Raw genomic sequence first — 25,314 nt, forward strand, 5'->3', positions numbered from 1 at the left:
TTACAGTGAGGCTGAGGGGAGTCTGCGCTCAGGTACCGCGCATCCATCCCACCCTGAGAGAGAGAGAGGGAGAGAGAGAGGGAGAGAGAGAGAGAGAGGGAGGCACGGATATTTATATCCTCAAGCAAGGCTGCAGCACAGTGATAAGGCTTGGGACCAAGCCGCAGGCACACGGGGCTTACAGGGAAACCAGGACGCGTCAAGATGAAACTCTTCCTTTGGGCTCTCGTGCTCGGGGCCGCCGCGGTCGCTCTGGCCGGCGCGGCCGGTACCGACGGGGGGATCTCCTTCGAGTACCACCGCTACGAGGAGCTGCGGAAAGCGCTGGTGTCGGTGTGGCTGCAGTGTCCGACCATCGCCCGCATCTACACCATCGGCGAGAGCTTCGAGGGCCGCGAGCTGCTGGTGCTGGAGATGTCCGACAACCCCGGGACGCACGAGCCTGGTCAGTTTTTACGCATACGCGAAGTCCGTCTGTCACTGCGGTCCAGACCTCCGCCTCCCGCCGTGATAACACAAACACATCACGCACTATTGCGCATAGCAGCTCGGCGATGCCCTCATCTATAATTGTTTGAGATGACCTGCGTGGAAGACGCTCCTCAGATTGAACAATTTTTTTTTTTAAAAAAAGGAGCGCAGAGGAGAGGCGCAGGTGTGTCGTGCCGTGCGTAAAACGCAGGAGGGGGCGCAGGGCCTGCTGCATCACCTCACAGGGATTCAGATGATAGATTGTGGGATCAGCCACACAAAGCCGCCATTTTGCTGGTTGATAAGGATCTCTCCGTGCTCGTGTCGAGTCGATCGTGATTCAGAGATGAAAACCAGAAATGTGGAGGTGCGTGTCAGCGCCCGTTGAGCTCCCTGCTGAATTTCTACCTGAACAAACAGTTTGTGTGGCCCGCGTTATTCCAGGAAAAAAATCAATCACAAACAACGGTGAAATGAGTATCCCTTCCACTGAATATTAAATGAGTCAGAATTGGCAGAGGGTTGTACAGTCATCATGTTCTACAGGCCTGAGATAAATCATGATGGATCATTTACAACACAGAGCTGCACTGTGACACACCAGAGAGGGGAACAGAAAGCAAGTCAAGATCAGACAGAAAACCTGCTAAATGACAGATTGTGTGTCTAGAAGTTGCAATTTATTCTTTCACCCCATTCAAAACAACTATTTATTTCTGTTTATGTCTTGAATTGTTGTTCTAATGTGGCTGTATTTTGGTGTAGTTTAGCACTGTCTCAAAATGAGTGTCTTGTTTGAAGAACGTTTCTGTGTGGAGCTTCCATGTTCTCCCTGTGCTTATCTGGATTTTCTTCACGGTTCAAAAACTGTCTCAGTTTAATTGGTGATTCTGAATCACCTGTAGAAATATATGTGTGTATGTGTGACAGACTGGGGATGTGTGGGGGACTCAGTCTTCATTCAGTCAGCTGGCATTCAGCCAGAAACTCTGTGAAGAGAATGACTATTTTTTTGTTCACATGGATCCAGAGATTTATAGAAGATTTTTAGAATATAAAGTTGAAAACTGCCTCAATCCGCTGCAGCACTTCCCAGAACCTCTGATTGAAGCTTGGCATGTTGTATTTCACAGTGTTTAATGAAAAGGTCATTGAAAATCTCAGTGTCTGGCCATGAGGAACAACGATAGAAACACCAGCGACCTATTGTAGTTCAAAGACACTCCTAAAGAATTTCAGCGTACATGTAACCTTTATTGAATGTTTATTAACAGTAAAAGCATTTCTGTCCTACTCTACAAAGCTGACCTTTAACAGGGACAAACTTCAGGAAGTGATTAATTCCTTCTAATCCTGACAGGGAGTTCTCTGGAAACTCTGTAATTACTGCTTGCAGTAACCTATAGAGTGTGTTTTGTGGGATCTTAACTGTGTGTGTCATGCAGCCGTTTAGGGTAAAGGTGTATTTTCTTCTCTGGGTGTATCTGTGTGGTCATAACGGTGCACAATGGGTTTGGTGTGCGCTGCTCTGATGGTCACGGAGTCTAATGACCATACATGCTAAATAAGCCCGTAATAGTCTGGTGGGCGTGCGCACGCATGAGTCACGGTAGCGATGTGGAACCCTTATTGCTACCAGATGAGTTTCCAAGCCGCTGCTTCACCAGCGGGGGCTGCACCTCCACCTCCTCCTCCCCTCTCCTTGCCTCTGCTCCTGTCTGCTGCTTCTCTGCTGAGCAAAACATCCACAGCAAGCAGAAGCAAGAGGAACCAGAGAAAGAAATAGAAGAAAGAGAGAGGGAGAGGTAGAGAGAGAGAGAGAGAGAGGAGGGAAAAGTGAAGGAAGAAAGAGGTTGAACAGATGTGTGTCTGTGTGACTACAATAATAAATCCAGTGATTTTTTAAGCTTTCTTCAAGGTGTCGACCAATATTTTATCCGGCCCTGCAATGTGCTGAGGTGGAGCCAAAATAGCGGTTGCCGGGGCAACAGATCGGCTTAGTGTACTGAGCTGACTGTCAGCTCATAGTTGGTTGGTTGGTTGGCTGTCTGACCGGAGGACGACGGTCCTGAGCCGGTGCATCTGTCAGTAAGCAGCCATCTGTCACACGGTGCGGCACAGGAAGCCAGCAGAGCTATCACTGGTGATACATACATACATACATACATACATACATACATACATACATACATACATACATACATACATGACAGAATTTCTATGATGAACTAAAAAGCAATAATGTGATTCTTTGGAACTTTTATCAGCTGTTTATAGTTGTTAGTGACCAAGCGGTGTTCTCGGATCACTCGTCACACTGATCAGAAATGATCATAATAAAGATGACATTTCATCACCGTTTTTATGTGTTTTAGATGTTTGTGTTTTAAGTTTTCCCTACTTTAGGCACTTTTAGCAATTTCAGGCATTTATGAATGCATTTAATCTTTTTTTTTTTTTTGATGTTGTAGATCAGGGGTCTGCAACCTTTATGAGCAAAAGAGTCATTTTAGTGACTTTTCATCAAGTCAAGTTGTTCTTGAGCCATAAAGCACATGAGGCGAATGCAGCTCATGAAGTTTCATACGTAGTTTTGATGCACAAAAAAAAGCTATATCTTATGATGCATTCATGAAGTTTTAACTACAATTCAGAATAGTGAACACTTTATTACATTGAACCTATTTTTGTACCTGATTTTAACAGTTTTGCTCCTCTTTTCAATCATTTTTTGTTGACAGTTTTGAAATTTTAGCTGTTTTGGCAATTTTACCTCTTTTTAAACAGTTTTGTATGCTTTTCTCCTGCCGGATTTCATTTTCTTATGTTAGAAATTCTAGACATTTCAGGGTTTTTTTTAAGTTGTTCCATTTTTTCCCCCATTTCTTGTGATTTTGCTACTTTTCCCAATTTTATTTACCTTTTTTGAATAATTTTTGAACAAAGAGTGATGAATCATATAATAATATAAAAATAAGTTAATTGTTTATTCACGTATCATGCTGTGAAGGCTTCATGGAGCTGGTACGGAGGGACTAAAGAGCCACAGGTTGCGGGCCCCTGGTGTAGATGTTTTTTTGCCATTTTTACATTTTCAGCCATTATGACCAGTTTAAGCAACTTTAGGTTGTTTTTGTGCTTTTTCACTGATTAGTGCTTTCTACATTACTTTCATGAATTTCTTTTCACATACAATATCAAACACAGAGGTAAATTGAAACCCTTCACAGTTTTAAAATACGGAAGAGTTTTAAAATGTAAGATCGTTTTAAAATGTTTTAGAGTTTTAGAATGTTTCAAGAAACACATCAGGCAGCAAAGCACCCCGCTACAACCAGAGCGTCTACCTGCTGATATTTACAGCAACATCCTGCAAAAATGAATGTCTGAAGAAAAGAAAACATTGGGCAGAGTGGTCAGGGCTCTTTTATTTATTTATTTTTTTTATTAAAAACAGCAGCGCTCTTGCCACAGAAGGAGCCACATGTTGCAAAATAAGTAGCATGTTTGGAAATAAAGGGGAAGGTTGGAGTCAATCCCTGAGGCCTCCACCCAGAGCGTGGCCGGCTATGTGCTAAGTAGGCTATAAGCTGTCGTGTGGCACAACTGGAGGCTCCACAGTTGACAGCTTTATTTAGGATTTTTAGAATTACACCAGGTGTGTAAGTCGGTCAGTTTTACGGGACTCGATGGTGGCTGTGGTTGCCGGATGATTGAGGAGAACTTTAGTTGCTTTGTGCAAGGAGGGAGTGGTTCAAAGCACACAACCAAAAAAAAAAAAAAAAAAAAAAAAAAGAAATAGAAAAACAAGGTAGAGAAAATGTGAAAAACTGTAAATCCTCCCATATAACTTTTAGTTATTTAATAGTTTATTTAACTGTGCAGCAGAAACAACACTTTGACAACACAAGTGCTGGAAGGTATGAAGGTAGTTTATGGACACTCGTACTTTAACATTATAACATCAAAATTTAGATTTACATTTTTGAATTATTCTGACAAAATGTAATATGACAGAAATAATATATTAAAAAAACATATTAGTGTTCAGATGTGACATTGCTTTTTCAGCTGTCCTCCTAAATAAACATCTCTATCTCGTATCTTACAAAATTAATGGCATGGTGACCTGTGGATATTACGTACTTCCTCTCAGTGGGTTTGAGCGATCAGGTGAAGCAGATGTGACACACTGCAGAGAACAAACTTTCTATTGGAACTATAGGACCACTGTTTGAGCTGTGCAGAAACTAAAAATCCACATGCTTCTCCTGCTCTCTCCAAAGCAGAAACAATCACTCTGTCCTTCAAAGAGCTATTTTTAAATTCTGTGTTCTGAGTAGATTTCAGCGCCTTTTTTATATTTACTGGAGTTGGATCAATATTTGAATGTTTGTACTTGTACAGCCTCTGAATAGGAGAGTGACTTTGCCAAGCAAACAGAAATATGGCTTCAAATAAACACCTTTCACTAATAGGATCGTCAAGTTTTTTTTAAAATTCTTTTATTTAGTTGCCATGTGTCCGCAGGTCTCTCACTGAACTTTGTAGGAGAGGTTAAACACGTGCAGGAACACATGCTGGACATGGTCCACAATGTCAGCGTAAGCTTTACTCGCTGTAAATATTACTCTACACTTGTACGCAAATATATTTCCAAAGGAAATCCCAATTTTTTTTTTATAGTATAAAAATTGTCAGACCACATTGAAAAGAAGTGGGTAAAACTCTTTAAATCAGGTTTTTTTCTTTTTCTTTTTCTTTTTTTTTTACAATTCACTGACATGTTGTTAACAGTGGTTATGCACTCTTATGTTAGTAAAACCTCTGAATATTTCCACTACTGTTTTAATGTCTCAGACGTGTTAACCTCTCACAGCTGTCTCATATCTGAGCTGAATGAAGATGGGATTTCTCTTCTGAGAGAAGAAAAACTTCAGGCTAAACTCTTCAGTCTCTTATGTCTGGAATTATTTACAACATGTCTAATATAAGGAGAAACCCAATCTTTTAATGAGTTTTGCCTTGTGTAAAGGTAAAAAGAGATCATGTGGGTTTGAGGCGCTGCTGCGGACCGCCTCATGCGGTGGAGGCTCTCTTAAGGCTCCCCGCTGGAGAGTTTTATCAGACGACAGAGGAAGTATGTAATCCTGACCGAGCACGCACACAGATGCCCAGCTCAGATGTGCAGCAGCCAGACGCACGGCCGGCCGTGTCATATCAGATGACATATGGTGCAGTGAATGGAACGTGTCTTTAAAAAGGGACATTACGGCGGAGGAGAAGAGAGTGTAAAGGCAGTATATTCTGCTGCATTGAGACTCTCAAGTAGCTTCTTCCTGTGGAGATGGCAAAACCAGCTGAATGACAGGAGGAGCTGATGGGAAAGGCAGAAAACAACAGAGAGGAATGAAGATTAGAAAAACGGGAAATGCTACAGGAATCCAAATGCGATGGAGGAAAAGAAAAGGACACGGTGACAGAAGGTGGAGGGGCAAAAAGGAGATGTAGAGATGGAAAGAAAATGAGGAAAAAGGGCACAGCATCAGCCAGAGGTCATTTATTATACATCAGACATGCACATTCATCCCTCCTCCTCCACCTCCTCCTCATCCTCTGTCGTTACTGGCTTCTGACTGTTTCCTCCTCATGTTGTTTTTCCTGTGCTGCTGCCACTCTTCTTTCTTTTTCTTTTTTAACCTTTACAAAGCTTTAATTATTTTTCCCTTTCCTTTCCTCCTTAAATTTTCTCAGATTTGTTTTCTAAAAATGGAAAATAGCAATGTTAGTTTTCTTTATATCCTTTTGCTTAACCTCATATAGTTGGAGAAAGAAGCTCAATAACCTGGATGTTTCTGCTCTCGATGCACAGACAGGTGAAGGTACTGGAGCTGTAGTGGAGCCAGAGTGGGGGCAAGGGGGCGGTTGCCCCAGGGCCCACAAGGTCATAGGGCCCCATTTCATGTGATGTGTTAACATTTAATCAGAAATAAATTATTATAATAAAATGTGCAGTGTGTGCGAGAAGGTATACGCATATGAGTGTGGGCTCCAATTTGCCAATTCTTACATTACGACTGTCCATGAATGCATCAGAGCTGTAAGCCAGCGCTGATTGGCTGTGCGGCATTAAAGCGATACTTCAACATTTTGGCAAATTGGCCCATTTAGTGCAATTCCTTAGTCATTTCGAACAGCATACTTACTTTTTTTGTGAGGGCGAGCTATTGTTTATTCAAAGGTGAGTCGGGGAAGGTTTTCGGGATGGACACAATGGAAGTGGATGGTATTTTTGTTCCCCCTCGTCAAACTCATCAAATACACAATACAACAACCCCAAAACACTTTGGTGGACACGTTCACTGCGCTGTGAAATATTAATGCAAAATTATGAGATTGAGTTGTTTATGCAAAGATTGCTAAGACGGAACTACTTACGAAATATGGCGTCTGGGTGTAGTGATTTCAAAAGAAAAAGTAGTTCCCAGTATTTGCTTCAGTGTTGTAATGCTACAATATTATTTGTTGGTGTTCCACAGCGTAGTGAATGTGCGGATTATAATTTGCCCACCAAAGTGTTTTGGGGTTGTTGTATTGTGTATTTGATGAGTTTGACGAGAGGGAACAAAAATACCATCCACTTCCATTGTGTCCGTCCCGAAAACCTTCCCCGACTCACCTCTGAATAAACAACAGCTCGCCCTCACAAAAAAGTAAGTATGCTGTTCGAAATGACTAAGGAATTGCACTAAATGGGCCAATTTGCCAAAATGTTGAAGTATCGCTTTAAGCAATAAACAGTATGCTAAACACTATGCTAGCCGCTAGCGGTACTACCCAAAACCTAACTTCGGAGCCATTGGTGAGTCAGTGAAACCTTCAAAAATATTGTCTTTATCAGAATGCTGTGGTCTTAAACACCTGCCTATTTGAATGTGCCTTGTGTTGCTCTCAACTATAAGAGACCGCCAAATCTATTTTTTTTCTAATATACGTGAATTCCAAAAGATATAGATAACTGTGTCTATATCTATCTGAATAGATTGTGTAATTTTTGACCAGCTGTGTTCATTTTATATATAAGCTGTATCAAAGATGGTACAGATTTAGCCAGTGAGTTTTTATCTGAGCTTTTAGCACCATGGACAGTGGACCCCCATGAGATTGATAGCTGTCAGGCTGCATTTGTGTGTATGTGTGTGTGCATGTGTGTGTGCGTGCATATGTGTATTTGTTCTTCAGAACAAGTTTGTGAACCGGTTTGTGACTTTATTCTGTTTTCTGAGGCATATAGGTTTGCTTGGCTCAATAAAAGTGAGCATAAGTGTGTTGTTTGATGGTAGCATGAGGGATTGTTTGAATGGTAAAATTACTATCATAAGGGCCCGTCGAGAATGCTCCATCTCCTCTGTACTGAGACCCACGCTCTGCCTCTGTACTGGAGCTTTCTTGTGATGCTGCCTTCGTAATGTTACTTCCAGTGTGATGAGGCCTGAGTTTGTTCACGATTGATAGGGTGGTTCTCCTTAGGCAAATATGACTTTATTGAAATAGCAACAGCAAAGGCAATTACTTTTTCTCATGCTAAAATTAGACTCCTGAGCAGAACGGCGGGACAGAGACAGCAGCTCTTCCAGATGGTTTCATAAGTGACAAAAGTCACTACCTCATTGAAACGTCAGTAGCTCTGACTGTAGTCTTGATTTCTTTAGAGGAATTAGTACTTATTTCAATAGTGTTATGTGATACTTACTTTGTAGCATCTTTTTCGTAACATGGCTCAAAGGAGAGGGTTAGGCATTGTGTCACACTTTGCGAAACACAAAGTATTTCTATCCATTTCCAAACCTTTTTATTGCACTGATATCTCACGTAACAAGTTATTATATAAGTCAAAAATTTAACATTGGAATTTACAAACCTCTCAAAGCTTCACTCTGCCACAGTTACATTAAGTGAAATAAATATTTTCAGCAAGATTTCAAAAGCTTCTTCTCGGGCCATTTACAGAATAAAAGTTAAGCGAGAGCTTATTTTTCCACCGTTTTACCTAAATCTTATCCTCCGATAACCAAAAAAGTTGCCTTGTGTCTGTTTGATTTGTTTCAGACTTCATCACGGCGCGGCCGTGCTTTCTGTTGTGTAACAGGAGATGACAGATGTGGCTGTCATCATCAGCTAACAAACTGCTTTCACACGAGCAGGAGACCGGCCGGCAGACACGGAGTGAGACTCTGTTTACTCCGTCTGCCAGTCCATTTGTCTCCCTAAGCACCTGCCCCGTCAGGGTTGCTACGACAACAGAGGGCAGTTCAACGAGGTGCTTCCCAAATGACGCTGTAGCTGCGGCCATTAATACACAGTCGTCAAGGAGACCGTATCGATCACTTGTCAGGCGCGGAGATTATTTCTGGCAGATGTCAGATAAGTCAGAAGGTTTTTGTCAGTTTCACTTGAGTCATGTTGACTTTTGTGTAAAGAAAAAACAAATCTAATGTAGTCGTTTTATGAATCACAAGTGTGGGATGTCAAATACATTTTTATGTGTGAAATATTTTAAAGTATCAAGACTTCCTAATAGTTGCAGAGATAATTATTCATGTGTATAGCACATTGTTTTAATTTCATCCATTGTTAAGGTTTATTCTGAATACATTTGGCTTTACATTTATACTACAAATATTTTTGTTTATATAAAAAAAAATTCCTGGTTCAACAGAGGTGGGCATTTGTGGACCCTAATGGCCAAAGATTAGCATTTTTTACAATAACTTTCTGCTTCAACGCCCCTGTTTTTAATGAAAATGTCATTGTGGACTTTAGCCGAAGGGCCCAATGATTACAGTCAGTTGAGTTTTTACAGGAACTCATTGAAACTTGGCAGACAGTGAGTCTCCACTCATCGGCTGCAGAGTAGTCATAAGTTTTACTGACATAAATTAAGATGTAATCATTGCAAAGGTAGTTACATTCAGCCAAGTCAAACTTCGTCCCATCAGTTTTTAGCACCGCTTCATTCAGTTTAGGAACGTAAACTGGAGCAGATCCAGGTAACTACAGGTTCGGGGTACATCCCACAAACACACGCACACACACTCGCAGCTTCAGTTGTTGGTCTTCAGGCTTTCAGCAGAGCCTCAAGAGGACACATCTAACACATGCAGGACGGTGGCTGGTCAGGGGCCGGACGAGACACCACCATGGCAAGAAGCAATAATAAACAAAGCAATCAAGCAGAGCGACAGGAAGTGAAGTACGATGAAGAAAAAACTTCATATCAGGGGTTACGGAGAGGTGAAGGACCAGCACGCTCACATCGAAGATGGATGTTGAAGTGTAATATGAAGCTGAATGTAACTGTAGAGGTTTATATAAGATAGAAATCACATTTAATCAATGCAGCATATGTAGCTAAAGTAGAGCCAAAACTCTTATTTCTTTCTGCACCTAAAAGTATTTTTGGAAAATATTTGACACTTTTTTCACGTGACAACAATGAGAACAATGATTGTCTTCCTTAGTTTTGTCTTTAGGGGGTTGGATCCAGTCCCAGGAGGCAGGTGGGCAAACATGCACGCACACACACACAGCAGGGAAGGAAAGGGGGAGGAAAGTACGGTAGATGAAACTCACGCACACAAACTCCACACCGAATGGCCTCGAGTCAGGAATCAAACCAGTGTCTTCTCACTGTGAGTCCAGCTGTAGAGATAGCAGGAGTAGAGGCAGAAGCAGATCCCAGACGACACTGGGCAAAAGACAGGAACAAGACAATGCAGTCCATCACAGGCTAAACACTTTCAACTACACATGGAGACTCATTCACTAAAGACACCAATTCACCCAACACGCATTACAGCGGCATGCTGAGAGCCGCTGTACCTGCAGAAAACTCACACAAGGGGAACATTTACAGTAACCTCAGCGTAGGACGGCCCAGTCCAGACTTGACCTGAGAATTCTATTGAGATCTTTAACTGCAACCCACATCAGAGTGTGCCTCAACAAGACATCACAGGTAGAACAAGAGCAGGCTGCTTTGGGCCCCACGGCCAGTTGGGAGTCTCCTCATGGACTGCCTGTCAGACTTCTCTAGGACTGTTATTTACAACCGACTGATGTCTACTTGTTCCACCTGCTCGTTTGTTGTTTGACTAGTAGACACACAGTTCAGATAATTATATTGAAACTTATTAAGCCGGGTTGTTTCGCCATTTACTTTAAAAATATTGTATTGAAAAAGATTAAATCAATGTTGGTTGGGATTAGAAATCCTTAAATGTCCCTTAAACGTGGTATATATGGGACGAAAAAGAACTAACAGCAAATTTTGATGTTTCAGGACATCTTAAACTCATCAAGACTAAATATAGAAACACGAGCATGTCTTTACACGCACATAAATCTCCTGTTGTAACATTTTACATCTTTCATTTCAGAAAGAACTGGTGGGTGGTTCAGTCACAAAATCTGACAATTGAAGCGAGAAGCAGGAATACATTATGAAATGAAAATGAACCGCATGAATACAAATGCTCCGTTTTGCTTTGGCTGCATTCAGAACAGAAAATGATCAGCTCTTCTCCTTATTACCATGCATACAGACATTTTCCCCCAAAACACATCTTAAATTCATTACTGGCGGCAGAAGTCGAACTATATTTCTTTCGTTGTGTATTCCAAACACACAAAACATGTACGGCTTTGTACTCTGTTCCTCTCCAACATGGGTATTACCAGCAGAGACACATGTTCCCTCAGAGAGTAAGGAAACGTCTCCTGATACAGAGCATCTGTGTTATAGCTTGAATCATAGTAACTCATTTTGGCAGATTCCAACTTAAAAGACCGTGCGTGAGTGTGTTTGCATGTGTTTGACAGCTACGTCAGGCGTGTGACGCCTGTGAAAACCATTCTCCAGTGTCAGGACGGAAAGAGTTAATTGCTGTCTTGAAATCATTAGTAGCAACTCAGAGAGAAGCCAGATTTCAGCATTTAAAAATAACATGAGTACCAGATGTGCGCTGGGCAGTGTGTGCTTGTGTGTGTGTGTGTGTGTGTGTGTGTGTGTTTCTCATTCATGAGGCCACTGGCATTGTGTTACAAAAACATGAAACGCTCATAAGAAAATGAAACACATGAAAGTGTGACAGTGTTGACACTGGACCCTCGTATCTTAAGGCTTTATTTCTAGTAACATTTCAGTTCTTAAACAAACATCACTAGAGTCAGTAATAAAGCCTCTATATGGCAAGAAAATACAGCAGTGTTCGGAACAATAAAGACATAAAATGCCTGCAGTAAAAAACAGGACCCCTACAGCAATTTGGCTTCAAACGCTCTCGCTGCTCTCCATCTGCCCATGCCCAGCTTCATCTCATAACTCATAACTGATCTCAGCAAAAGCCTGTTTTTCTTTTTCCACCAACGTCGGGAGAATTGCCTTTTGTTCTCGCGCAGCCACAGAAAGCCATTAATCTTTAGTTTGCAGCTAATCAACAGAACGTGTACGGCGCACAGCCGGTCATACTCAGTTATCCTCTTTGTCACTTCTTCAAAGGACGAAGGCTGCGTGTGTGTGTTTGTGTGTGTCGGAGACAATTGTACGGATGACAAGAGGTGAGGGGAAGCTTAATGAGAGTATAAAACAGATGGTGGGAGCTCAGGTCATTAAAACGCACACTGACTGAGCAGATTGAAATAACTCACCTGTTTTTTACACTCAGAACTACATTCCCTCATAAACGACATGCACGGTGTTATTTATAGACGATACGAGGATGAGAAAACCCTGAAGAAACAACTTAATTTTAAATAACGCAGAAATATAAATGAAATGCATACATTTCTCAAGTCTCTTTGCAGACATTTATTCGTATTTGTGGTGTGTTAAATGAATTGGTTCTTTACCTCCAGGTAAGAATGACATTATCAGGAACCAGGTTTCTGAGTCCTTGAGTGCCTGCTTTTTTTATTATTATTATTTCTTATATATACATTTCAACACTTTATGCACTTACAAAACTTTTTAGACAGAATGAAAGATGCCTAAAGGATCTGTAGAACAAGAGCTTTAACTCCAGACTGCTACATGGCCACACGTTTCATGTAAAAGCTGTATTTCCTCCAAGAATGGTTTTTTTTTCGTTGTTTCCCGGAGATAAACTTCCTGTGGATCTGATCTCAGAGCTGTCACTGGAGTCGTACCGACTCTCAGGTCCAACGATGTGTGACAGCGTCACGCTTTAATCCACTGTTTCCCGTCTTTATTGTGCAAATGAAGTTCAGGGCTGCTACTTTCAATTCAGTTTAACTTTCCAGCTGATGAGTCAGTGTGTTTGTCACTGCTGCTGTATTGTCTGGATGTGTGTGTGAGTGTGTGTGAGTCCTGGGTAACCTCTAAGCCACCTTTTTTTTATTTAAAGGATATAAACAGATAGTTCAGGTATTGAAACACAATAATACGTGTCTTTTGTGTTCCCACAGGTGAGCCTGAGTTTAAATACATCGCCAACATGCATGGAAACGAGGCGGTGGGCAGAGAGCTGCTCATCTACCTGGCTCAGTACCTCTGCAACCAGTACCAGCAGGGCAACGAGACCATCATTGACCTGATCCACAGCACTCGCATTCACCTCATGCCCTCCATGAACCCAGACGGCTTCGAGAAGGCCGCTTCACAGGTGATGACGCAGCGCAACCAAAGTCAACAAACTCAATCCCCGACAGGTTAATCTCACATGAGGGTCAACACAGACTTAGTAACCCCCACCTATTGGCTGTAAATGACACAAACACACCAAGAATAGTTATGATGGAAGCTCCCAGACGTCGCTTTACACCTCTTCTCACCTGCATCTAAACATCTCTTTGTGTTTGCGCCGCAGCCGGGCGAGATCAAGGATTGGTTTGTTGGCCGCAGCAACGCTCAGGGAGTGGATCTGAACCGCAACTTCCCCGATCTGGATCGCATCATCTACATCAACGAGCGTGAGGGCGGCGCTAACAACCACCTGCTGCAGAACATGAAGAAGGCCGTCGATGAAAACACCAAAGTATGCAAACACAATAAAACCATGTATTTTTTGTTTCCTCTCAAGATTCACGTTGTTTTGAATATATTTCCGTCGGATGTTTCCCCTGAACTGAACTGACTCTCTGAAAAATGTTTCACCCAAAGTTAATTTATGGTTTTCTGTGCAAAAAGGCCCGTTGGACTTTGCTGCTGGTAGATTTGAGATTTTTTTGTTTTTTTTGTTTTTTGCCTTTGCAGTTGGCTCCAGAGACCAAAGCTGTGATCCACTGGATCATGGACATCCCCTTTGTCCTGTCAGCTAACCTGCACGGAGGAGACGTCGTGGCCAACTACCCATACGATGAAACCCGCACAGGTGCAAACCCACCCACATACAGTCAACTTAGTTTTTGTTGTTTAGCTTGTCAATTTTATGTAAATTACTTTCTGGCCCTTTCTAAACTTTATACATTTGTTTGATTTCTTCTCTCTCATTCCACCACCAAGGATCCACCCACGAGTACAGCGCCAGTCCAGACGATGTGGTGTTCAAGTCTCTCGCCCGGGCTTACTCCATGTTCAACCCCGTGATGTCTGACCCCCACCGGCCACCGTGCCGCAAGAACGACGACGACTCCAGCTTCAAGGACGGCATCACTAACGGCGGGGCCTGGTACAGTGTACCGGGAGGTGAGAGACCGCCACATTAACTGGGATTTCTAGGCCTTCATGTAAGATGGATCAGAAAAGCATTGTTCCTACTTTTCATTGACAGCATGTTGTCATGCTTTACACTACTTCTTTTTAAAACTGAGTTTTGATATAACAAATAAGTACATTTTTGGTGCCATACTAAAGCTGCAGAAATAAAGTTTCTTTAAAAAAAAAAAAAAAAAAAAAAAAAAAAGCAACAACAAAAAATTGCTCTTCAAGATTAAAGTTAAAATGATCAGGGAAAATAGTCATATCACTCAAAAGAAAGCATTTAAACTTAGTTTTCGTTATTTTGACTGTACATTTTATTCTCAACATGTTCTTTCAGTTTTATTCTCTACTCTCTAACTCCACTTCTTACTTAATATTCTAACATCACTGGTGATAAATGTACTTTTCTGTAACAGTTAATCCTTCATTTAAAACACAAAGATCAGCCTTTTCTCTCTTTCAGTCTAAAAAAACACTAATCTAAACACAAATGACGTAGTCACTGCCCTCTGGTGGACGAAGTGTGCACTGCAACCATCAATAATATTTCAGATAAATCGTTGCCATTTGGACACAGCCAATTTATTTTCCTCTAACAACACCTACATGAAAGCCTGAATGGTTTCTCTTCCTGCAAATCAAATCATCCTTATCAAGCTTGTTTCTGTGCCTCCCACTGTCAGTGCTTGTTTTTTTAATGCCTGTGGTTTAACTGACCCATTACAGGGATGCAGGACTTCAACTACCTCAGCAGCAACTGCTTCGAGATCACTCTGGAGCTCAGCTGTGACAAGTTCCCCAACGAGGACACGCTGAAGAACTACTGGGAGCAGAACCGCAACTCGCTGGTCAGCTACATCGAGCAGGTGGGCAACAACATATGAAAAACACTGTGTGTGAAATAGGAGCTAGAATAGACTTTTATTTTGGAGATCATCTCCCCAGTTTGTAATTCCCATTGGATATGTTTACCATTAATGTTGTAAATGTGTCTGTCTTGTGCAGGTTCACCGTGGAGTCAAAGGTTTTGTCCGTGACCTCCAGGGAAGCCCTATCTCCAACGCCACCATCTCTGTGGAGGGTATTGATCATGACATAACGACAGGTATTAAGATTTATAGTAAAATCACATTCTCTTTCATACAGTGTGGAAGAGAAGCACTTTTTTATTGCCATTTTGTGAAAGGTTTTCCTCATAAATGTATAAATTGGTTTTATTGATCACTACTGATCTGGATTCCTGGATTTATTCTTTGCATCCTTTTGGCTGTAGTCTAAAAATGTTACACTTAGTTTGTTACTTTTATGATTATATACCCCTCTCTTTGTTTTATGTTCTGTTGGGTTCTAAATAGATTGAAGGAATTTTGGCATCACTTTATTTCAGTTTTTTTCGAACATATATTTGCTTTTCTGCCCTTTTTTGTATTTTAATTGTGGGAAGAAAAAAATTATTACAGCAGGAGCTCACAATGCTGCCACCCTGTGTAAATAATGGGTACTGCACCGCATCTAATAATTGGTGTAACTTGCACCTGCTGTGAATGCTCTTCAGAGTATTTTCAAAGTTAATTATCAGTTGACTGCTGTATGAGTGGTTTTCATTGTCTGGTCAATAATAAAACAATCTGAATTCTGCAGCCAAAGATGGAGACTATTGGCGCCTACTTGCACCAGGAAACTACAAAGTGGCAGCGTCTGCCCCAGGATACCTGACTGTCATCAAGAAGGTGGCTGTTCCCTACAGCCCTGCGACCAGGGTGAGACAACCTGATCAGGGAACCCATTCAAATCTGAGTCCTGTTCACTGCGTGGTCCTTCCGTCTTCCTGTATGTGAGCCCGAGTCAAATGAGAAGACACGATGAGAAGACATCATGGACAAATGAGATTAGAGATTGAGCTTATTTTAAGTGGAAACTGTCAGACAAGCTTCACGCTGTTGTCTGCCTTCTTTTTCTCCAGGTGGACTTTGAGCTGGAGTCTCTGATGGAGCGGAAGGAGGAAGAGCGGGAGGAGCTGATGGACTGGTGGAAGATGATGTCGGAGACACTGAACTTCTAAAGCTTTTGTCTCGCTGACGATCAGACCGTCCAAACATCCATGTAATATATTCAACACTCCGTGTGCCCGCCCACCCTAAAAAAAAAAAGAGAATATACTGTTTCCTCCTTCATTTGTGTTCTCTCACCAATTTTATTTCAACTGGTTCTGTTGTTTCTTAATGTAACGGTTTGCCTCATACTCCTGTAGATTGTTTGAATATCCTGCACACACCAAAACTGACAAAGGAGGGATCTGCAGGCAGTTTGCTGGAAATGAGATTGGTGTTGACCTCTGTGATATTGTGTTCTTTATTGTACACGTGATTGGTAACCATGGCACTCATCTATATAACCAATGAATGACTGAGTAATTACGTATAAGACCCTGTTTACGTCATGATCACGTGGCACCGTCTGTAAGAATTCATTCTTAAAATCTGTTTTAAATGTCTCTGTTTCTCCAGACTTTAGCAGGAATTCACAAACACACTTCAGCCAATGCACACAAGCACACAGCTCCTTTTAGATCCCAGTACCTGCAAACACAGACACACTCTATTTCTTTTACTGTAATGATGAAAACAATAAACACAAAGCTATGGTTCTATGGAGATAATCGGGGACATTAAAAACACTGTAAAATCACTGTAAACATCACATTGCAAACAATCAGTACAGGCAAACCCATTTCCCTGTATGTTATTGATGTTGATTTTTTTAACTGCAGCACAGCTTTGATTTTAGCACAAATGAATGGTTATAATATATACTGTATTTATGAATTAGGTATAGCAAGAAACGTTTGGTTTTTGTAACTAAAAAAAAAAAAATCAAAAGATGGCCATAATTCTTCTATATATATATATATATATATTGATCCACCTCAGTCCACTCTAAGCCATTTCTTAGTATGTGCACTACATAGAGGATACTGTTATACATAAAAGGAACTGCAGCAGGAGTTGTTTTTTCAAAGAGCAATTGCTATAATGCTAATTATCTGAGTGGACAATAAGGTATGAATGCTGTTCACCCCGTTTTAAACCATGGGACGAATCTATTGAATGTATAGCTATAAACACAACATGTAAAGAATAAACTGATAAATAAAACTCCCCTCTTTATGTTGTCGAACTGCGGTCTCATTGTTTTGTTTCAGCACCTATTCACACAGCAGAGACGCTCAATGTACACCGGTGGTGACTTGACATGGGTCAAGGGAAGGACCCTGAAGTACAGAAATACCCAAAATTCATTAGTCCAGATCAATTTAACAGTCACGAGTCCAAAGTGATAATCCCAATTTGACAGGGATTTCAACAGCTTTAGCGCCACCTGTGCTGTGGAATATGTTACGCTGAATGGAAGGTCAGAGGCCAGAGACATGCAGATCTCTTGCAGCGCGCCAAGCTGCTGTGCGGTGTATGGACCAGCGATGAAGACAGCCTGCTGTTTCACCAGTTAGAGGAGGAGGAGGAGGAGGAGGAGGGTGGAGACAGACCTTTGCTGTTTTTAATACAGACTTGCCACAAAGAACTGTCCAAGCTTGCAATATCGCCACATCCCATATGCAATAAAGAAGCACTGATAGACAATAAATAAACAAGAACAATACTCCTCATTCTTGATGTAAGGGTAATTGGATATCATGTGACAAGGAGCAGGAGAGAATCAGCTCCAGCTTTTGGATCACAAAGCTAATAAGCTCATGCTGACTTCAATAACTGTAACAGCACGATTACTATCATAGCAGTAAGTTATTCCTGCATTACTGTAAAGAACAGTAGAGCATTTACATCAAGACATCAGTATCAATACTGGATTAAAAATCGAGACCTATTTGAAGGAACTATAAAATTTAAAGGTATAGAAAAGCAAAACCTGAAATCACTTGTATATATCACACAAAATGTAGGGTTTGTGAAGTTTTTACAGCAAAATTGATCAAGTTATGAAATTTGTACGCTCCCCCCCAAAATGATGCTGTTAATAAAATTTCACTGACATGAAAAAACTCTCACGCAATAATGATGGTTGCATCATCTGTATTTATGGAGCAGATGAGAGTGACACCTGCTGTATGACATCCCATTTGTAATCATTTACTGATCGGTTCTAACTTACTGCCCTGTCTGTCAGCATGATGATTATTGGAGATTAAAACTGTACTAAGATGAACTATTTAACCATATATTCATTCACCCATTCATTTCCTATACGATGTCATACCATGTCACACGCCATCGGAACCAGACCCAGCTCACTCAGGGTGCAGGCCGGCTTCGTCTCAGACAGTCACCGAGCCTTCAACACCGAGAGCTGCACACTTATAGATCTGGACAATCGGAGGTTTTCAAAAATTCTTAGGCTATAAACTTTGGACTCCTTGAGCTTCTTGTGCAAATCACTATATCACCATTTGGCAGTGCTAAGATATGTTGACATTCACTCTGTATGGAGGTAAGAATATGATTTTTTTTTTTTTTTTTTTTTTTTTTTTTTGCTTATGCTGTATCCTTTGGCCTTGAGCAGAAATCCTGTTAAATAACTTTTTACTCCCTCACACACACACACATACACACACACAGAGCAAGGGTGGCACTTTTACTCCAACTATGCAGTTGAATCAGCTGTTTTTAGCATTAGATGCTAACTCTGCAGATCAATGGCAACTGTGGCCTATTAGTCATACCGGCCCTATTAGCATCTGCTATTAGCATCTTCTGATCAATACCATTGATCAAGCTGCCCTGGCTTGAGGACAGAGCAGGGCACAGAGAGAGAGGGTGGGGGGATTAATCTGTGAAATGACAGTAACATCAGTCAGGGCCGATGTGAGACATCAAAAGGTTATTTTTAGCTTAGAGAAAACCGGACACAGAAGAAAGACTTGAAATAATTACAGACTTGGTGACACATTGTGAAAATATCTGGGGGGTATTATTCTCTAAAAATGATTCAAGAAGTGAAACTTCCCTCAATACGTTTTTTTTTGCTAGGAGTCATTTCTAACCCTGGCTGACATAATTACTCCTTACTGACAAATTATCAACATATTGGTAGGAGTGCTATTATCTTAATAGGCTGTGGCAGTATTTCTGTGATGGATATTATTGAACTGCTACTTCAGAAAGGTGTTAATTTCCCAATGTTTTGGTGGGTTCGTGAATAAATGTGCAGAAGGCTACTTTTACATTCATTTTGTGACAGAAGATGTCCAAATGTGACAGTAGTCCATCTTTGTCATTACTTCTCTGAACCTGTAGATGACACTAGAGTGCTGATGAGCTGACAATCAGAGAACTGTGTGACACTGCAGCTGCACATAGCCATGTATTTATATCACTATGTCAGAGGCGGAGTGTGGGTCTCAGTACAGAGGGGGCGGAGCATTCTCGAAGCCCTTACAATAGTGATTTTACCATTCAAACAATACCTCATGCTACCCATCAAACAACACACCAATGCTCACTTTTATTGAGCCAAGCAAACCTATATGCCTCAGAAGGCAGAATAAAGTCACAAACCAGTTCACAAACTTGTTCTGAAGAACAAATACACATAAGCACGCACACACACACAAATGTAGCCTGACATCTGTCAATCTCCGAGCGTCTGCTGTCCATGGTGCTGAAAATTCAAATAAAAACTCACTGGCTAAATCTGTACCATCTTTGATACAGCTTAAATATAAAATGAACACAGCTGGTCGAAAATTACACAATCTATTCAGATAGATATAGACACAGCTATCTATATCTTTTGGAATTCACGTATATTAGAAAAGAAAATAGACTCGGTGGTCTCTTATAGTTGAGAGCAACACAAGGCACATTCAAATAGCCAGGTGTTTAAGACCACAGCATTCTGATAAAGATAATATTTTTGAAGGTTTCACTGACTCACCAGTGGTTCCAATGTTAAGATTTGGGTAGTACCGCTAGCGGCTAGCATAGTGTTTAGCATACTGTTTAACTTCCCTCCAAAGAGTTCAGATCAAGTGCAAAAGAAAAAAACTCGTTCATGCCGCACAGCCAATCAGCGCTGGCTTACAGCTCTGATGCATTCATGGACAGTCGTAATGCAAGAATTGCCAAATTGGAGCCCACAATCATATGCGTATACCTTCTCGCACACACTGCACATTTTATTATAATAATTTACCGTATTTACGAGTAAATGTGAACACATCACATGAAACAGGGCCCCATGACCTTGTGGGCCCTGGGGCGACGTTGAAAACATACCATCTAGTGCAGAAAACATGCAGGAAAACATGTGTTATTTCTGCAGGAGAAGCTGCATCAAGCCATGTTTCAAGAACATTAAGATTCATTTAAATTGCAAAAAAATCACATCATGTAGGAAGGGGTTTGATGTGGTGCCTCAGAATAAAGTCAGCCCATCCATAAACTGAGAGTCGGTGACAGAGAGATGGCAAAGAACACTGAAAGGGGTGAAGGATTCATATTTCAAAGCAAAATGTTCATCATTTCATCATTAAATCATGAGAAAAAGATGCTACACGATTGATCTATGTTGCTGTAACTCCAGCACTATTCACAGTTAGGGAACAATTTATTTACATTCATAAAGTGTTCAGTTTTATGAAGAATGGTCACTGAGGTCATGCTGAGGGAAATACTTTCACACTGCCCCCTACTGGCACCGTGGTGTCTTCTTCCAGATGGACCATGACTTTCAACTGCCATCATTTGATGTCTAGTTATTCTCACACATCCTCACAAAATAGACCATGAAAGAACAGAAAGGCAGAACAAGTCGTTTCACAGATTTTAATTCTCTAAATGGCTGCAGCTGAAATAAAATGCTGGACATCTTGGAGTAATCAGAGTTACTCAGTGCTGCATTCTTCACCGCCACATTTGTTGTATGTTGGAAGGTACGGCACTAAACTCAGGGACATGAGTTAGATCCCTGTGGTGCGAACACAATGAGATCATTAGCAACTGGAGGGTTTGCATATCTGGAGCCCGAAGGAGGGGGTTCCTGAGAGCTGCCCTTTCAGTCTTCTCTTGTTTGTTTTTCTTTTATTGTGATCCATTACACTTTTTTTAAATGTGTTGCTGCTTATAATGAAGGGTGTGACGTTTGTGTTGTGTTTGTCTGCAGCAGGGTCCATTAACATTACCTTCATGTTACCTTGGTGTTAATCCGACCGGTGCATTGACTTCACCCTCTGTTGATGGTGGACATGTCTTCACCCACTGTCGTCCTCACTTAATCAGCCACTGTCAGGTGTTTCTGTCCGACAGATTGGTTACATATTCCTCCACAAAGCCATTCTGATTCTGCCTCCTTTCTAATTAACCTCTCCTTTCCATCCAAACCAAATCAAATTTTCGGTTTATGGTTGACTCCGCTCAAAACTGAAACTCATTCACTTATCACTACTCCAAGCTGATTCTAAACTACTAGGCTGAGAAAGAAGGAAAAGTGCCTCGCAATCATTTATGTCTTGGAAATTGAGGGAAAAAAACCGTAAACATCACTCAAGAGACGGACAACTTTGTTATTTAGAACGTAACAACTTGACACTGTCAATCCTGCCGGCCACAAATGTTATGAACACAAATAATAGTCCGCGTCTTTGAAAAGCGCTGTAAAGGTTCAAAGTGATGCGGACGGCGCTTCTTTTCTTACAGTGGCTGCTGGTTGACAGACGCAAATTGGCTTTCCTATGAACAGTCTGCTCAACGTCCATGTGTGACTCAGTCTGTGATTTTGAAGAGGTGCTTTGCATTATGTTCAATTTGTTTAATAGCTGGAAAAAGACATCAGGAATTTCACAATGGACCAAAGTTGCTGCGGTTGAAATGTCTTTGTGCAGAAATTGAATGCTCTCTCTCCCTTTACGCACAAAGAAAACCATGAATAAGAACCTTTGCTTCTCGTCTGTAGAGCTGTTCTGAAAGGAAGCATATCTGCAGTGAGCAGAGGCCAGAACGCTCGCGTGCACGCGCGCTACACACACACACACACACACACACACACACACACACACACACACACACACACACACACACACACACACGTAATAACATTTTCATAATTTCAGAGAACAATAGAGTGAACCTAACTAACCTTTAAACCTCAGTCTCACATAAAAAAAAAGTTATGGCTTATATTATGGAGATTTATTTGAGGAAATCATGTTCCTACAGCATAAATGTAAAAAAACACATTAATGTCCTACATAAGCACATAAACACGCGTGCACGCACACACGCACGCTTTCAGCATCTTCGCTTTTCAGGATAACAAAGCTGTGTGGACAGAAGTAGTTCTGCGCACATCTTCAATCACGACTCTTCGATTCAACAAAATCTCACTCAGCGCCACCACAACTTTTTATTGTCTTTTCTTCACATCAATAAATAATTTCAGTGTTCAGCTTTTTGAAAATATCTACACACATTTTTTTTTCTGAAGTGGTTGATTAGTTTTGGAGATCTTCACAGTAAATAGGGATACACTCACATATTTTCTGTATTATTTGGTCAAATAAAATGATGTTCCATTTAGTGAACTCTCACGTCACATGAAGAAGGTGATAGATTTGACACATGCAGCCGCCATCCGTCCATGTGACGGTGATGTGAACACTCCTGGAGCTCTTGTCAAAACGATGGAGGAAAGTGTTTGGAACACAGTGGTGATTTATTTGTGACAGTGTAAGTTAAGTTAATGGCTGGTAGAACATGTGGTAGAACGTGTGCTGTTGTTGTGTTATGCCACTAAACATGTGTAATATGGCGTTGAGATCCTTAAGCAAGTGAGAGTGTGGCCCCCCCCACCCATCCCCACCCCACCAGATCTGCTCCATGAGTGAATTTATACATTGAAGCACTTTATGTTTAGGTTTCATGTTCAGTTTATGGCACAATAAATGTTTCCTGCTGTGGTTTGTGCTCCTTCTCTCCAATCATCCCGAGTGTCCTGTGGCTCTGCTCATGATATAACACACCTCCATTACCGTTGAATGCTTCCACCTGTGTCTTGTCCAGTCTCTCCTCCTGGTGTGTGTACAAAGGTGTCTGTGTTGGCGTCTTTTCTCCAGAAAAATCTTTGAGTTTAGTGAGCTCTTCAGGACACATTACTGGATTCCTGTTGTTGCTTTGGATTGATTTTGGCACTCTGATGCTTTTATGGACTCCAACCAATAAAGATCGCCTCGAGTTTGAACCTGATTTGGATTCCTGACGCAGCAGTTCTGCCAATGCTTCGTAGCTTTGGGAAGCAACAGGTTCAATTAATTGTATATATTGAAGCTTTTTTACCTTTCAGCCTTCTTTGTACCACTTTGAAACTTTCTTCTTCAAACGTAATTCATCCCCAATTGTATGTGATCAACAACCATTTTACAGTAAAGCGTGCCTTGTTATGTTTTTCCATCTGTGCTTCCCTGCAGCAGCTTCCTGAATTAATTCCTCTTCTCTCCTGGTGGCAAATTATGACGACTGAAAGACCAAAAAATGTCCAACGTCATCTTTCCAAAACACGTGGCATCGATCATAAATGTGAGCCAACAAACTGGCACGTGCGCACACACACACACACACACACACACACACACACACACACACACACACACACACACACACACACACACACAGAGATGAAGGTGCAGAGTTGCAGCCATGAGAGGTGTAGAAAAGAGGAAATAAAGGCAGGAGAGGGAGAATGGCACACACAGTTTGGCATTTAAACAGAGGATTTCCTCCCCGTTCCTCGTCTTCCCTCCGCTCGCTCTGTTTACATAAGGACAGACTACTTCGCATAACATGCATGTGTGTCGTTTGTATGTGTTTGACGTGCTCACTGTGCACACTCTCACCAGGAACCAGAAGAGCAACCTCTGTAGTAACATTTTGAAACTTTCAAGATTGCATCTTGAGAGGTGTTATTCAGTTACTGCTCATGGCTGCTGAATTTAGTTGCTTCAAATTTTGGCAGAAATGAGCAAACCAAACAGTCTTGAGATTTTTTTAAGTTTCTGAACAGTATCCAATCATTGTCATCCTCAGATATGGTGTCAGCAGACTGTCTTCCTGAAGCGTTTTGGCCGAGAAGTGATGGATGCCTCTCGCCACCTCTCTGCTCCCTCTGGGGAAATTTCATAAAACACTTAAGACACTATCACCGTCAGCAGGCCTGAGAGAAAACATAATATTTCCTCTTTTCCTCATCACCTCAGCTTTGTCTTCAGTTTCCCTTTTGGCCTGCTCTGATTCCCATGTCCCTTTCTTTTATCTACTGCCTCTTACTAATTTCCTTTTACTGTCTTGAATTAAAAGTTGCAGAGGGACTTTGAGATGCCATCCAGTGCACGATACTGATATTCTAGTTCAGGTCTTGACTTTACATTAAAACATCACTGCATTGTATCCCATCCAGTTTTTTAGATTTAAACTGGAATGATTCAGTTCTATAATGACTATTATTAATAATAAACCGTACATCAGTTGAGACATGAACTAAAAACTCCTCAACAGTTCTGCAGTGCTGACAGCGAACAGCTTGTTCTGCTCTGTAAATCAGAAGTAACAACTTTAACACTCTTCCATTAATGCTGCATGTTGTAACTAGCTCACAAAAGGCATGAGTTGTAACTCCATCAAGGATGCTGTGTGGTTCAATACATTGCTTTCAAGTATAAAATAGGTGTAGATCTTCACATATCAGCACAAACATTTTTATTTACCCAACATAAATGGAGCAACAACAGTGATTACATTCTTTGCTATTTGGTAAATATGTGTCAAACATTTATTATGGTCTTAGCTCTGAGGTCACTACTGTATCCCGGGGGGAAAAATCCGCCTCTATGTTTTGCTGTACATCTATTGGTAAAAACATGCAAATCTATGCAGACGTGGTTTTCGTCTTTCGACAGACAGTTGGCGCCAACTGAGTTCAACTGCAGCAGCCCTTAGTGAAAATTACACAAACTTTTGTGACCACGATTCCAGAGTGTGGAATCGTGACTCCTGAATCAATTGGAAAGTGTGTTTGTGGAAAACAAAGATAATAATAGTCCTCCAGTACTGCAGCACTCG

General features: G+C 41.3%; 1 protein-coding gene across 1 annotated transcript; it reads left to right on the forward strand.

The window, feature by feature from the left end:
• Positions 1-90: 90 nt before the first annotated feature.
• On the forward strand, positions 91-17,365 carry LOC115390500 (carboxypeptidase E). The gene is made up of 9 exons (XM_030094390.1): positions 91-445; positions 12,958-13,154; positions 13,359-13,526; positions 13,745-13,862; positions 13,994-14,176; positions 14,918-15,057; positions 15,197-15,296; positions 15,833-15,951; positions 16,155-17,365. Exons 1-9 carry the CDS (start codon positions 205-207, stop codon positions 16,251-16,253), a joined length of 1,365 nt encoding a protein of 454 aa, XP_029950250.1. The 5' UTR covers positions 91-204; the 3' UTR covers positions 16,254-17,365.
• The last annotated feature ends 7,949 nt before the right edge of the window (positions 17,366-25,314 follow it).

The sequence above is a fragment of the Salarias fasciatus genome, chromosome 6 (assembly GCF_902148845.1).
Source record: "Salarias fasciatus chromosome 6, fSalaFa1.1, whole genome shotgun sequence".
Lineage (NCBI taxonomy): Eukaryota > Metazoa > Chordata > Actinopteri > Blenniiformes > Blenniidae > Salarias > Salarias fasciatus.

What these genes read in the sequence shown, in the direction of transcription:
- LOC115390500 (XM_030094390.1), top strand. Translation starts at nt 205, where the DNA reads ATGAAACTCTTCCTTTGGGCTCTCGTGCTCGGGGCCGCCGCGGTCGCT. An exon ending in TCGAGAAGGCCGCTTCACAG is followed by an intron (nt 13,155 to 13,358) that starts GTGATGACGCAG and finishes TTTGCGCCGCAG; the next exon opens with CCGGGCGAGATCAAGGATTG. An exon ending in ATACGATGAAACCCGCACAG is followed by an intron (nt 13,863 to 13,993) that starts GTGCAAACCCAC and finishes TCCACCACCAAG; the next exon opens with GATCCACCCACGAGTACAGC.